Source organism: Pseudophryne corroboree, chromosome 7 (genome assembly GCF_028390025.1).
Source record: "Pseudophryne corroboree isolate aPseCor3 chromosome 7, aPseCor3.hap2, whole genome shotgun sequence".
Classification (NCBI taxonomy): Eukaryota; Metazoa; Chordata; class Amphibia; order Anura; family Myobatrachidae; genus Pseudophryne; species Pseudophryne corroboree.
Window position 1 is genome coordinate 486,014,698 of NC_086450.1, and position 13,552 is coordinate 486,028,249.

The 13,552-nt window shown below is 43.7% G+C and overlaps 1 protein-coding gene across 1 annotated transcript in view; it reads left to right on the forward strand.

Moving 5' to 3' along the window:
• Positions 1 to 2,002: 2,002 nt before the first annotated feature.
• LOC134945675 (E3 ubiquitin-protein ligase TRIM39-like) overlaps positions 2,003 to 13,552 on the forward strand; it is a 55,343-nt gene continuing 43,793 nt past the window's right edge. The window contains exon 1 of the mRNA XM_063935115.1: positions 2,003 to 2,077. Coding sequence (XP_063791185.1) covers positions 2,062 to 2,077 — 16 coding nt within the window. The 5' untranslated portion in view covers positions 2,003 to 2,061. The remainder of the gene's footprint in view (positions 2,078 to 13,552) is intronic.

The window sequence follows — 13,552 nt, forward strand, 5'->3', positions numbered from 1 at the left end:
TCAAACTTGAAAACAAGTCGGATTTAGGTGAGTAGATGGGGAGTAGTGCAGCGGGCTATGGGGATGAGAGGTACCTTGATGTCCGTCCCCCGGCAAGGCACCTCTCTCCCTGTAGTGCCTCCCCCACTGACACAGACATCACCCCCGCAGCACCACTCCCCATCCCCCCACCGCTACTGCATGTTGGAATGGACCCGACTATCATTGAATATACCCCAAAATGTGTGGGTGACTAAATATTTCTTTAAATTGTCTGAGAGGCGGAGCACACTCTTACAGACAAATTTGTTAGGTGGGAACTCCTATAAGTTTGGCAGGTTCAACAAATTGCAAGAACTCATATGAAAATAGTGTCAGGATGGGGTGGTGTATAACATGCTGAACTCCCCATCTTGGAGTTGAAAGGTCTTGGAATATTGGGGGAGATGTATGAGAAACGTCCTAATGAACTTTATGTGCCTGGGAGCGTCTCACCACATTATTGTGTTGATAAGCCCCCACATGCTACCACAATGTATTATAGAAGACCCCCGCCAATATGGTAGTGCGCTTTGTCACCTATCCCCTGATATGTGTCCTCCCACAATGGGCAGACTTAACGCCGCAAGCTGTAGTAGTGTGTATGTGCCCTAACTTCTGCTCCCTGTGACCCCTGCGGAGTAAGCTGGCGCATGCGTGGTTAGGCAATGAGGACACAGCGCATTGAGGAGACATAGGGGTAATGACAGAGGGCGCTGGGGAGATGTGTGTGGCGACACACAATCACGTTTTTTTGGTGTCCAAAATATCACAAAAAAAACAAATGCCAGCCGGGAGGAGCCAAAGTGAGCAGGGAGGCATAACAAATGGAATGGCGCACTATCCACAAGAATAGCTCAGGTACTAAAGTAGCTGCTTATAGACGGCAGCGCCTCCCTACACATGCAGACTGCCAAATTGGTAATTGAATTGACGCTATATGCGCACCATAAGCAAGCTTGAAATGACCACTCAGACATTCAGGGTAAGCGGAAACAACGAGAGATATAATATCGTGCTCTACGTGCTAAAAACTCATAGCGCATGTTCATACATCAGCCCCTTTGTTCTGCTGAAGACATCCAACAATGTCCTCATAAGGTTTGATTAACTATGACCTTTGCCTGGTGGAACCGTAACCCCCTTTTATTTTAATTTATTTATTTTTTAATTTGAAATTTGAAATATTTTAGTAAAATAAGTGAGGGAAAAATATTGTATTCAAAATATAAATGTGCAGGTGTAATACAGTAAATGTGTTGTTGGACTTGATTAGGAGGACACAGGCCCTCATTCATAGTTGATCGCTCGCTAGCTGATTTTAGCAGCCGTGCAAATGCTAAGCCGCCGCCCTTTGGGAGTGTATCTTAGCTTAGCAGAAGTGCGAACGAAAGGATCGCGGAGCGGCAGCAAAATATTTTTGAGCAGCTTCAGAGTAGCTTCAGAACTACTCCTAGCTTGAGATCACTTCAGACTATTTAGTTCCTGTTTTGACGTTACGAACACGCCCTGCGTTTGACTAGCCATGTCTGCGTTTTTCCAGGCACGCCTGCGTTTGTACCTGACACGCCTGTGTTTTTCAGCACACTCCCTTTAAACGGTCAGTTGACACCCAGAAATGCCCCTTTCCTGTCAATCACTCTGCGGCCAGCAGTGCGACTGAAAAGCTTCGCTAGACCTTGTGTGAAAATGCATCAGCTGTTGTGAAAGTACGTCACGCATGTGCATTGCGCCGCATACACATGCGCAGAAGTGCCACTTTTTTGCCTAATCACTGCACTGCGAATGACAACAGCTAGCGAACAACTCGGAATGACCACCACTAACAATCTGAAATTTTGTAAGTTGTGTACGGTCTCTCTTTCTAAATCTCAAACGAAATGTGGCCAACCAATTTTTTTATTTTTATTTTGGATAGCAGAAACTACTGACCGTCGAAACACTCATGATGGCGGTAAAGATACAAATAATACACCCCTTTTACTGCAGAACAAACGCAAGAAACATCCCAAATGGTCCACTGTTCCAGAATGCAGTTCCGAAATGCTTGTGGAAACTGGTTTGTATTAAAAATTGTACCTTTCTTCACTTTTTACATTTTGGTGAATTTGCAAATCCAGGTTGTGTTTACAAATTATATAGGCAGAGATGTTTCATGGGTCATGCAGCAGGAGTAGTTGTATATGATTATGCATACGTTATGTGCAGATATTCCACCACATCCACCATGTCTAAAATTGTCACTATGGGGGTAATTCCAAGTTGATCGCAGCAGGACATTTTTTAGCATTTGGGCAAAACCATGTGCACTGCAGGGGGGGCAGATATAACATTTGCAGAGAGAGAGAACAGTATGGCTCAGAATCCAAATATGTACTGGTAGGTTAATTGGCTCTCAACAAAATTAACCCTATCGTGAATGTGTGTGCGTGTACATGTGATAGGTAATATAGATTGTAAGCTCCACTGGGGCAGGGTCTGAAATGAATGGGAAAATGTTCTCTGTACAGCGCTGCGGAATATGTGTGCGCTATATAAATAAACTGGTAATTCATAAATAAATAATAAATATATTATTATGGGTTTAAAATTAACAATTGCTGTGGATAGGTGTCTCTAGACGCATCAGGACAGAAACCCTTCAAAATGTTGCTATCGGGTCCCACAAAGTTCTGGCTACGACCCTGATTTATCATCTATAAATGACAGTAGATGTAGATATACAAATAATCATAAATCAATAACTGTCAATGTGCTATAAATAATATTAGCCATACATATGTGCATATCCTTGGGGAAACACAGATTAAAATCTATTTAAACACTATTGCAAATGATATGCATAGTTACAGTTATGTTGTTTCTGATGGCACTCATTGGGTTACAGTATGAGCTTTGGCGCCGAGAGCGGAGAGTGGCGAAGGTCCTAATTACACTGGTCTACTTCTGTTGGTACTCAATGGGACGTAGTATGAGCATCTTTTTTCTTGGAGTAATTATTAATTCTTATAACTATTTCTGGATACAGGTCGAGATCAGTGAAATCATTTCATAAATTAAGAAAAAAGCATTTTAATCATTGTCCAGATCAGAAACTATGACTATTCATGATGGTGGCCGCTATATTGACAAGCCATCGACAATTACACTGAATAACATGCAGATGTCAGTCGCAGGAATTTATAGGTTAACTTGACTTGTGTATTATAGTAGTATTAAAGAGTGGTCTATTTAATCTTTATTAGAGATGAGCGGGTTCGGTTCCTCGGAATCCGAACCCCCCCGAACTTCAGCCTTTTTACACGGGTCCGAGGCAGACTCGGATCTTCCCGCCTTGCTCGGTTAACCCGAGCGCGCCCGAACGTCATCATCCCGCTGTCGGATTCTCGCGAGGCTCGGATTCTATCGCGAGACTCGGATTCTATATAAGGAGCCGCGCGTCGCCGCCATTTTCACACGTGCATTGAGATTGATAGGGAGAGGACGTGGCTGGTGTCCTCTCCGTTAGATTACTAGACAGTCCACTTGAGTTGACTTGATTCTGATTGATTTACTAATTTGGGGGAGCATTAGGAGGAGTACTACTACTCAGTACAGTGCAGCAGAGTTTTGCTGATAGTGTGACCACCAGTTTAATTAATCCGTTCTCTGCCTGAAAAAAAACGATACAGTCACAGTCACATACCATATCTGTGCTCAGCGTGAGCAGCCTCAGTGTCTTGTGCTGCATGATATATCATCTATGTATGTATAATATAATTAGCTGACTGTGCTCAGTGCTCACTGCCAGTGCTCACACAGCTTAATTGTGGGGGAGACTGGGGAGCAGTTATAGCAGTAGTACGTACAGTGCACACTTTTGCTGCCAGTGTGACCACTGAGACTGACCACCAGTATATTGTTTGTCTGCCTGAAAAAGTTAAACACTCCTGCAGTGTTTTTTTTTTTTTATTCTATAAACGCATTCTGCTGACAGTGTCCAGCAGTTCCGTCATTCATTATATTATATAAATATTTACCTGCAGTAGTGTTATATTTTTTTTGTTCATCTCTATCATCTTTATCATCTCTATATATTAGCAGACGCAGTACGGTAGTCCACGGCTGTGGCTACCTCTGTGTCGTCACGTCAGTGCTCGTCCATAATTGTATACCTACCTGTGGTGGTTTTTTTTTTCTATCTTCTTCATACTAGTAGTTCAGCAGTCTGCTGACAGTGTCCAGCAGGTCCGTCATTATATTATATATACCTGCAGTAGTGATATATATATATATCTTTTTTATATCATTATCATCTCTATACTAGCAGACGCAGTACGGTAGTCCACGGCTGTAGCTACCTCTGTGTCGTCAGTGCTCGTCCATAATTGTATACCTACCTGTGGTGGGTTTTTTTTTTCTATCTTCTTCATACTAGTAGTTCAGCAGTCTGCTGACAGTGTCCAGCAGGTCCGTCATTATATTATATATACCTGCAGTAGTGATATATATATATATATATCTTTTTTATATCATTATCATCTCTATACTAGCAGACGCAGTATGGTAGTCCACGGCTGTAGCTACCTCTGTGTCGTCAGTGCTCGTCCATAATTGTATACCTACCTGTGGTGGGGTTTTTTTTTCTATCTTCTTCATACTAGTAGTTCAGAAAGAAGGTTATCCAGCGCTCATGCAGGTGGGTATTTGAGTTGCCCTAAGGCTGCTACCTATATTCAGAAGTTCCTCAAGCTTCGATAGTGGTAAATTACAAAAGGGGGTTAGGTGCGCCAAGTGGACAAACTTATATTTAATTGAAAGGGATGATGTTTGAAATGATAATCAGACTAAGTGTTAAATCTCACAATGGTGTTTTTTATTTATTTTGCTCAAAAAATGGGGGGGGAAAGGGAGGGTGGAGTGAAAGAGCTGGGGGGGTGGGAAAAGGACAAAAATAAAAATAAAATAAATATGTTGTATATATAGCAATATCCGTATTGACGGATATGTTGATGTTTCAGTTAATATAGCGTATTGGAGGCACTCAGGTTGGTGGCGTCCCACCTCTGCAGTGCCTAAAGTCTCGTAATGCTGTCCAGAGCCTATATGTGGTAATTGTGTTTTGTCAGAAAAAAATTGAAGAAATGCAACAAAAATGGTGGGGGTCCCCCCGGAGGGTCGGTGCGGCAAGGGGTCCTGGTGATCGCTAAGGGTTAGGTAATAAGGTCTCCGGACATACCATCCGCCCCTGGGCTCTGTCAGTGCACAGTGTCGGTCTTTTGAGAACACTGTGACTAGCTGTGCCGATTGGGGAAGCGGTCACCGTCTTGGAGAGGGAGAAGGACAACTGCTTCTAGCCCTGCTGGGCTGTCTGCCGTGTCCCTTCCTCTCCTACGGAGTCCCTTACCTTGTCCTCGTAGCTCCGTCTCGTTCCCTCTTGCCGGCGCCTTCTCCGTTCTTCTTCGGCGGCGTTGTCCTCTTCCTTCCGGGTTGCTCCGATCACGTGATCAGGGTGCGAGGTCGCGATGTGTTAGGTCCGTGAAGCGGCGGCTCCCTCTCTTCCGTTATCGTTGTTCCTTTATCTTACGGCTCTGTCTGTCTGGTCACTAAAGGTCTGTCTTGCCCATTCCAGACTGCCTGCAGTAGCTGTGGAGGATGATCATACAGAGCCCCAGGAGCCTCAGTTCTTTTGCAGTGCTGTTGTCCTTCTGTTGGGGCTGGGCTCTTGCTGGGAAGCTGAGTGATGAGCTCCTTCTTCCTAATCAATATTTTGGCACCTGCCAGCAGTGCCACTCCTAGATGGGCCAGGTGTTTGTGTCGGCCACTAGGGTCGCTAATCTTAGCCATCCAGCGACCTCTGTGCAAATTTTAGGACTAAAAATAATATTGTGAGGTGTGAGGTGTTCAGAATAGACTGAAAATGAGTGGAAATTATGGTTATTGAGGTTAATAATACTTTGGGATAAAAATTACCCCCAAATTCTATGATTTAAGCTGTTTTTTAGGGTTTTTTGAAAAAAACACCTGAATCCAAAACACACCCGAATCCGACAAAAAAATTTAGGTGAGGTTTTGCCAAAACGCGTTCGAACCCAAAACACGGCCGCGGAACCGAACCCAAAACCAAAACCCGAAAAATTTCCGGTGCACATCTCTAATCTTTATATGTTTATCTATATTCTCAGAAAGGCCGTTGTAGAATAATTGAATGACATGATGACAAGGCCAACAGATTACACTATTTTATTAAAAACATTTGGTAAGAAAAAAAGAAAAAAAAAAGAAAAAGAAAAAATTTCCCAGCAAACCTCTGCATAACTGAACGTCTGAAATAAAAAACATTTACAATGTTTAGAGAGTAAAAACTGAACCTTTCAGCACCCACTATAATATTTTCATGAAGCATTATGTATTCAGGATGCACGTGATGTCAATTGCAAAGCTTGTTCCTGCTGAACTTCTGCACCTATCCCCGCAACCACACCAGCTATGGATTATATCATTATACAGTCACACTGCCTTGTATAACAAGAACAACTAATTCTATGCCCATTCAGATAAACCACTAACGCCTTATGAAATCTGAAAAGGTAGGATTAGAATACAACCCCCCTTTGAACTACATTTCACCAGCTATATCTATCCAATGCCAGATTATTGGTAAACCCCGTTACTGCGACAACTGTTATGTATTTTTATTTATTTCTTTATTTTTTCAGGGCTTCCAATGCTAATACTGTTAGCAAATTCACATGGGGTCTATCAACACGGAATATCCCAGAATGCTAAACACAGCGGTGTGTGGGAGCTGTAGATACCACTGCCATGTGTAGACAACAAATATTTCATTTTACATCATACTTTCCTACTTTTGAAAAAGCATTTCAGGGATATTGTGAAATTAACACATATCAGCGCTGGCGCTTACTGTTACATCTGAGAGGCGTGTCGTGAAAATGACTTACATCCCAATGTAAATGATCCCCAAAGTTAGCAAGAACTACTTGCTGAAGAAAACCCCCCGCTGATATTTTGAAGTTTTTCTTTGTGTATTGTTTGTTACATGAGGTTCCATATACTGTAAGTGGCCACGAGAAACCTTTAAAATGCATGTGGCCATAGGGATCATTGTGCCTTATAACCAATACAGGGAAATGTCGCAGCTGATCCCATTTGACTGTATGTATCGCTGATTTCTTTTTTTTCAGGGGTGATTGAGGTTCTATTCAGGTAGTCGGTGCTATTGCTACTATTTCAGGTAGTCACCGGCAGAATGAGGAATGGTAGGCGACTATGTTTTACACCTAATTGTTTATTATTTTTATTAAGTGTTAATAGGGAAATGCTAATATGCATGAATAATAACTAAGCCCGCTGTATGATGAAACTGGTTATCCAAAGCTACCAATACCGTGCCATTCCTACGCATCGAGACAATCAATAATGCTCACGTTCTGCCAGCTGCCTATTCTCCAGCCTAGAGGAGGACGGGGACACCAAAACCCACCACTGAGGCATGGAACTGTTAATACCTCCTGACAAATGCAGTGTGGTGCATTTACCAATGTATAAAACTGATTATTATTATTATTATTATTATTATTAATATTATTATTATTAGCATCAGCATGCAGAACAAGTGCACTTTTTTGTGTTGCAATGACTCATTATCTTCTGTGTGTTAGATTGACTTACAGGACTTTCCTTATACAGTTGAAATGTTGTTGACACATGCAAAACTCAGACCCCACGGGTGGAGCTATAGGGGTCATGTACAAATAGGGTTTCAAAAAACAGCTTATTTATTAATAAACACATAATTTTATACCTGATTATGTTATACAATTAATTTATACGGCTTTATCTTCCATAAAGCATTGCCAACATTTTGAATATAAACACGCAATGTTTTTACAAGCGAGATATATATATATATATATGTATATATATATATACACGATCAGCGCTATCTCGCTTCTATATTTTAGCAACATTTAGGTTTAATACACATACCTGTCAAGTACTGTTATTGTAGCCACAGCATTTCAAATGTGAAACAACATTAATATGTTTAAAATATTTAGCTCGTCAAAAGATAAAAACCGTTTAGTTCCTATATGACGCAGAATGATTTTACTGATTTGTACAACTTGTTATATGTATTACTTTATAACCATTAGGCTCTATCAATACTGGATAGCATCTATAAACCGTTAATTAAGTATTATGCTTATTACCAATCGTGTTACTGCAGCACAGTTAAAATGGTTCTCTCTCTATATCTCTTAACCACTAACCGCTGCTAATTGATAATATATCATTATCCATAGCGTGTATGCCATTTTACATCCGACAACCAGCCAATTACAAAATCGTGTTCTCATAGCACTCTTGATAGACCTTAATTAATGACCAGACAAGTCTGGTCATGTCTGTTTGCCCTATTAGTTCAAACTTCGGTCACTAGCAAATTCCCCAGTTTTACAAATCATCATATCCCTAGTAACAGAACTTAATTACCCCTGTAACTTTCTTGTCTGCTTGCGTGTCTAAGCCAAATAGCTGTAAATATAAACAAACATAAGGACCACCTAGACCTCTGTGTCTACTCTTAATTAAAACAAATTACACGTCTATGTGTACTGTCCAATATTGTATTAACTAATCTGTCTGTAACAATGTAAACAACGTAAGGACAACCTAGACATCTATGTCAACTACTAATTAAATCAAATGACACGTCTATGTGTACCGGTCATTAATTTACTAATCTGTCACAAACACCATAGCTTAAAATACACATATAGTGAACTCTTAATGCACACATCCGTCTGTGTGCATTAATAGCTTACCGATCTGTAACAAATCTCATATTCAACTATCAGTCATAAAAAGGTGAACTAAAGCTGCTATAAGGTTTATACAATTTTATAGATAGCACTATGAAACCAATAAACAGCATTCGTAGCTCGTACGCTTATTTTATAAATCAACCGGATATAACATTTACTGGTGCAACTAAGAGTTAATACGCAGGAGGGTTTTCAATGGTTAAACGACGCTTATAACTCCTTTTGTAAGCTTATTTCATATAAAACAACATCAGAAGGGGAGGGAAAGTGGGAGTGTCGGAGGAGTGATTAGGGGCGTGGTTAGGGTGTTAATTGTATAATTAGAGGTGTGGTTAGGGCATGGTTTGCCTAATTGTAGGCGTATCCCACCTGTCACTTTTGAGTTTGACGGAAAGTTGTGCTCTCTCTACTGATGAGTCTAAGGAGCGAGGGCATTGTTACAGAAGCAGATTTAATTTATGACCCATCCATAGAAACAGTGTTATGATAAGGATTGCAAATGAATTTCATGGCCTGTTTCTTTCACCCGTTTTTCTTTTGTCTCCCCCTCTGCCCAGATACATCCATCCGGAAAAGACATCAGCCTTACCCAAAATGTTTTATGTGAATGTATTTTATATATGTGTCTTATCTTCATCTGTGAATCCTCCAGTAAATGGCACACATAGTCGACAGGTGATATCCACATATACTAGCACTCACATATGTTCCCCCTCCATGTATCATCAACTAAATGTGCACCCCATTTGTTGGTACAAGAAGCCGAAAAGAGCTCGGTAGTATTTGTTGGCCCATTTACAGACCCTTAATACGAGATGAGATGGATTTAATGTAAACTTCGCAATACCTCAAAGCTTATTTAGAACATATACAGCAGGATGATACATGCCCCTCAGACATGGATTCATAAATACATGATTTTTACTATCCCACTAGGTCATACATTTCCCACCTACAACTCTCCCCAACCATTCAAACCTCTGTAGATATTGTATAGATATTTTTCTGTTTAGTGATTAGATAGTGGCAGTTATTGGTGACTGACAAAGGGCGGACTGTCAAAGTAGAAAAATATTGCAGTACACACACCACGTACAAACCACACACAGATGGCCTCCGTGCGCGTACTTGCTCTGCAATGCGTGCGCATATTCGCAATTTGCGTATGGTGGCTCCCGTGCTCCTGCGCATTAGTGCGTGGCATGAGTATTTATGGTAGAGTTTGTTAACGCATGGAAAAGCCATCCAAACACATTACATATTTAATCCAAATAGTGCACAATGTACACATAGTCTCCCTGCACCACATCAGCAAGTTACGACAGTTTAAATGGTTACATAACAAAGGGATTCACCTTTACAGGATAGGAGGGGACAGAATAAGATTATAAGGTGGTGTTTGGTATCCAGCTGTAGGGTATTTTAAGGGTAATATTCTGGTTTTGGTTTGATGAAGACTGCATGTTCCTGCGGATAGTTATGTGCAGGAGCAGAAAATAGATATAAACTGTATTTACTGTACATTATGTATGCGGCGGGAATCCAGAGGAGGCCACCCACAAGAACAGTTGGAACAGACATCGCCCACCTATTCAAACCGACCTATGACCTTTCCTGTACTGTAAATGACCATCCATGTGTCCAATGGACAAAGAGATTACAGTATCCATTGTGTTAAGTTTGGAAGAATTGTATAAAGAGAGCCTGCTGCAGGCCTGGTCAGACACAAGACTCACAAAGTTATCAATCAGATGACCGAGGACCAGACTGGGTAGCGCGGCGAAATCACGTATGTACCATTGACTGTAGCCATTATTCTGTTGTATTGTATTGTATTGTTTGTATTGTAACCCCCTTTCATTAATAATATGTTGTGGTGTCGGAACCCAGCATTTTAAATAGCAAACCGGTGTTATGTTTTCCTTTCCCTGCTAAGGTTTAAAAGTGTATTACTATCGCTAGCATTGCTGTATAGGGTTTGCGGTGCATCTCTGGGTGTGTAAGCGCTGTGTGTACTTTGTACCCTCAGCATGGCGTTTGTACTCAAAGTCCGTACACGGTATGGGACTCTGTACGCATATGGTGTAAAAAGTATGTAGGTTGTGTAAAAAGTATAGCGGCCGCAGCGGCTTCATGTTAAAGTGTATTTAAAGTGTGTTTAAGGTATAGCTTTTCATTCCTGTATATAAATCAGCATTCTCACACATTACGGCAGCCAGTCCACCTTATTATACATTACGGCATACAGCATCTCCCTTTTTACACATTACGGCAGACAGCGTACCCCTTTTTACACATTACGGCAGACAGCGTCTCCCTTTTTACACATTACAGCAGACAGGGTCCCCCTTTTTACACATTACAGCAGCCAGTCCACCTTATTACACATTACGGCAGACAGCGTCCCCTTATTACACATTACGGCAGCCAGTCCACCTTATTACACATTACGGCAGACAGCATCCCCTTATTACACATTACGGCAGACAGCGTCCCCTTTTTACACATCACGGCAGTCAGTCCCCCTTATTACACATTACGGCAGACAGCTTCCCCTTTTTTACACATTACGGCAGCCAGTACCCCTTATTACACATTACGGCAGACATAGTCCCCCTTATTACACATTACGGTAGACAGCATCCCCTTTTTAACACATTACGGCAGCCAGTCCCTCTTATTACACATTACGGAAGACAGCGTCCCCCTTATTACACATTACGGCAGACAGCGTCCCCTTTTTTACACATTACGGCAGCCAGTCCCCTTTTTACACATTGTGGCAGACAGAATAGAGAGAGAGAGATACTTACCATCTCTCCCCACTGGCAGTCAGGCTCCTCATGCTGGCAGATCCCTGGCAGCTGCAGGGAAGAAGGAGGAAGAAGGAGGGGGACTGGAGCCGCAGCAGCGCTATGTAATTGGTAGTAGCGCTGCTGCAGCAGTCCACTCTCCTTCTGCATTGGCTGGCCACCACTGTGAATGCTGGGATGAGGGATGAGGGCACCACTAGCAAGGGGCGGATCCAGGAAAAAATGACAGGGGGGCACCATGTCTTGGAGGGGTACGTTGTGCGCCAAAGGCAAGCACGTTCCTGGGAAAGTAGGTGTGGCCCCACAATAATAAGCATGGCTTCAAAGAGAATGTTGTATCCATGAGGGGTGTAGTATGGTATGCCGGTGGCCGGGCTCCCAGCGACCAGCATACCAGTGCCGGGAGCCCGATCGCCGGCATAACGACAGTGTGCCGAGTGCAAATGAGCCCCTTGCGTGCTCACTGCGCTCGCCACGCTGCAGGCACGGTGGCGCGCTACACGCGCCATGCTATTTATTCTCCCTCCAGGGAGGTCGTGGACCCTCAAGAGGGAGAAAAAGTGTCGGTATGCCAGCTGTCGGGATTCCGGCGTCGGTATACTGTGTACCGGGATCCCGACAACCGGCAAACTGAAGACCACCCATCCATGAGCTAGGGGGTGACAGGAATGGTTGACAGAGAGAAACAGTGGGTGACATGGAGAAGGTGACAACAAGAGGCAGAGGGTGATAGGGAGAGGGAGAGTGTTACAGAGAGAGGGTGATGCTTTGGAAAGGCAGTGTGTGAAAGGAAAGGGTGACAGGGTGAGGAAGTGGATGATGAGTGGGAGAAGGTGATGGTAGTGGGAGACGGAGAGGGTGACAGGGAGAGGTAGTGGGTGACAGGAAGAGGGTGACAGGGAGAGGCAATGGATGAAAGAGGCGGTGACATGGTGGGATGGGGTGGCACTATGTTGGAGAAGGGGGGTACACTGGGCTTAATAAGGGAGGAAATACCCAGGGCTGGTAGGGTGGGAGACATTGGGATGGTAGGGGTATCAGTGAGATGTTGGGGGATGCTAGGCAAGATGCGAAGGGGCAGGGGGATCCTGGTGACTGAACTGGCTGATAGGTACTAGGTGGGGGGAAATTACATCAATGAGCACAGTGGGCTGGTGGGGGGCACACAGAGAATTACTCCTACACACTGATATACCACCTCTGTACCCCCACACTACACTGTTGATTGCCTCCTGCCATGGGTACTGTTCGCTGGTACCGGCCTTGAGATGAGTGGATGGAAGGTACCAGGGATAGAACGGGGAGCAGACCTTTACCTGAGGTAAATTATGGAGATCTGGGTGCAGGCAGATGGCGGGAGGAGCTGGAGACCTGGCTGCTGGCAGGTACGCTGTACCTCGTTGGCGGCGCCGGCAGACGCTGTGTGCGGCAGGGTAACGGGTAGGCTGCTGGCTACTGGTCACACTGGAGCTGTTCGGTGCCGGTGTTGTCCCTCAGCGGCGGCGGGCTGAAGCTGGGACCTTCCTCCTCCTGCTCGGATCCTCTGACAGAGACGTGACATGCACTGACTGACTGCATGTCACGTTTCTCCAGGGAGCCAATCCTGGACCAGCAGCCTCATGTCGGGTGGGTGCGCCGCACCGCACGCATTAAAAAAACAAACAAAAACAAAAATCTACTAAAAATTACAGGGGGGGTGGCACGTGCCTTGGTGCCCCCCCCCCTCCCTAAATCCGCCTCTGCCACTAGCCCTAGTAGATGGTTCTGACCCATTCGCACGCAGCGGTTGTTCGCTGTAGTGCGAACCGGTCAGAACTGCGCAATGCGCACGCATTCCAGACGTCGCCAGGCAACACAGCGCCTAGCGTGAAGAAAAGAGGCAGCGCTGGA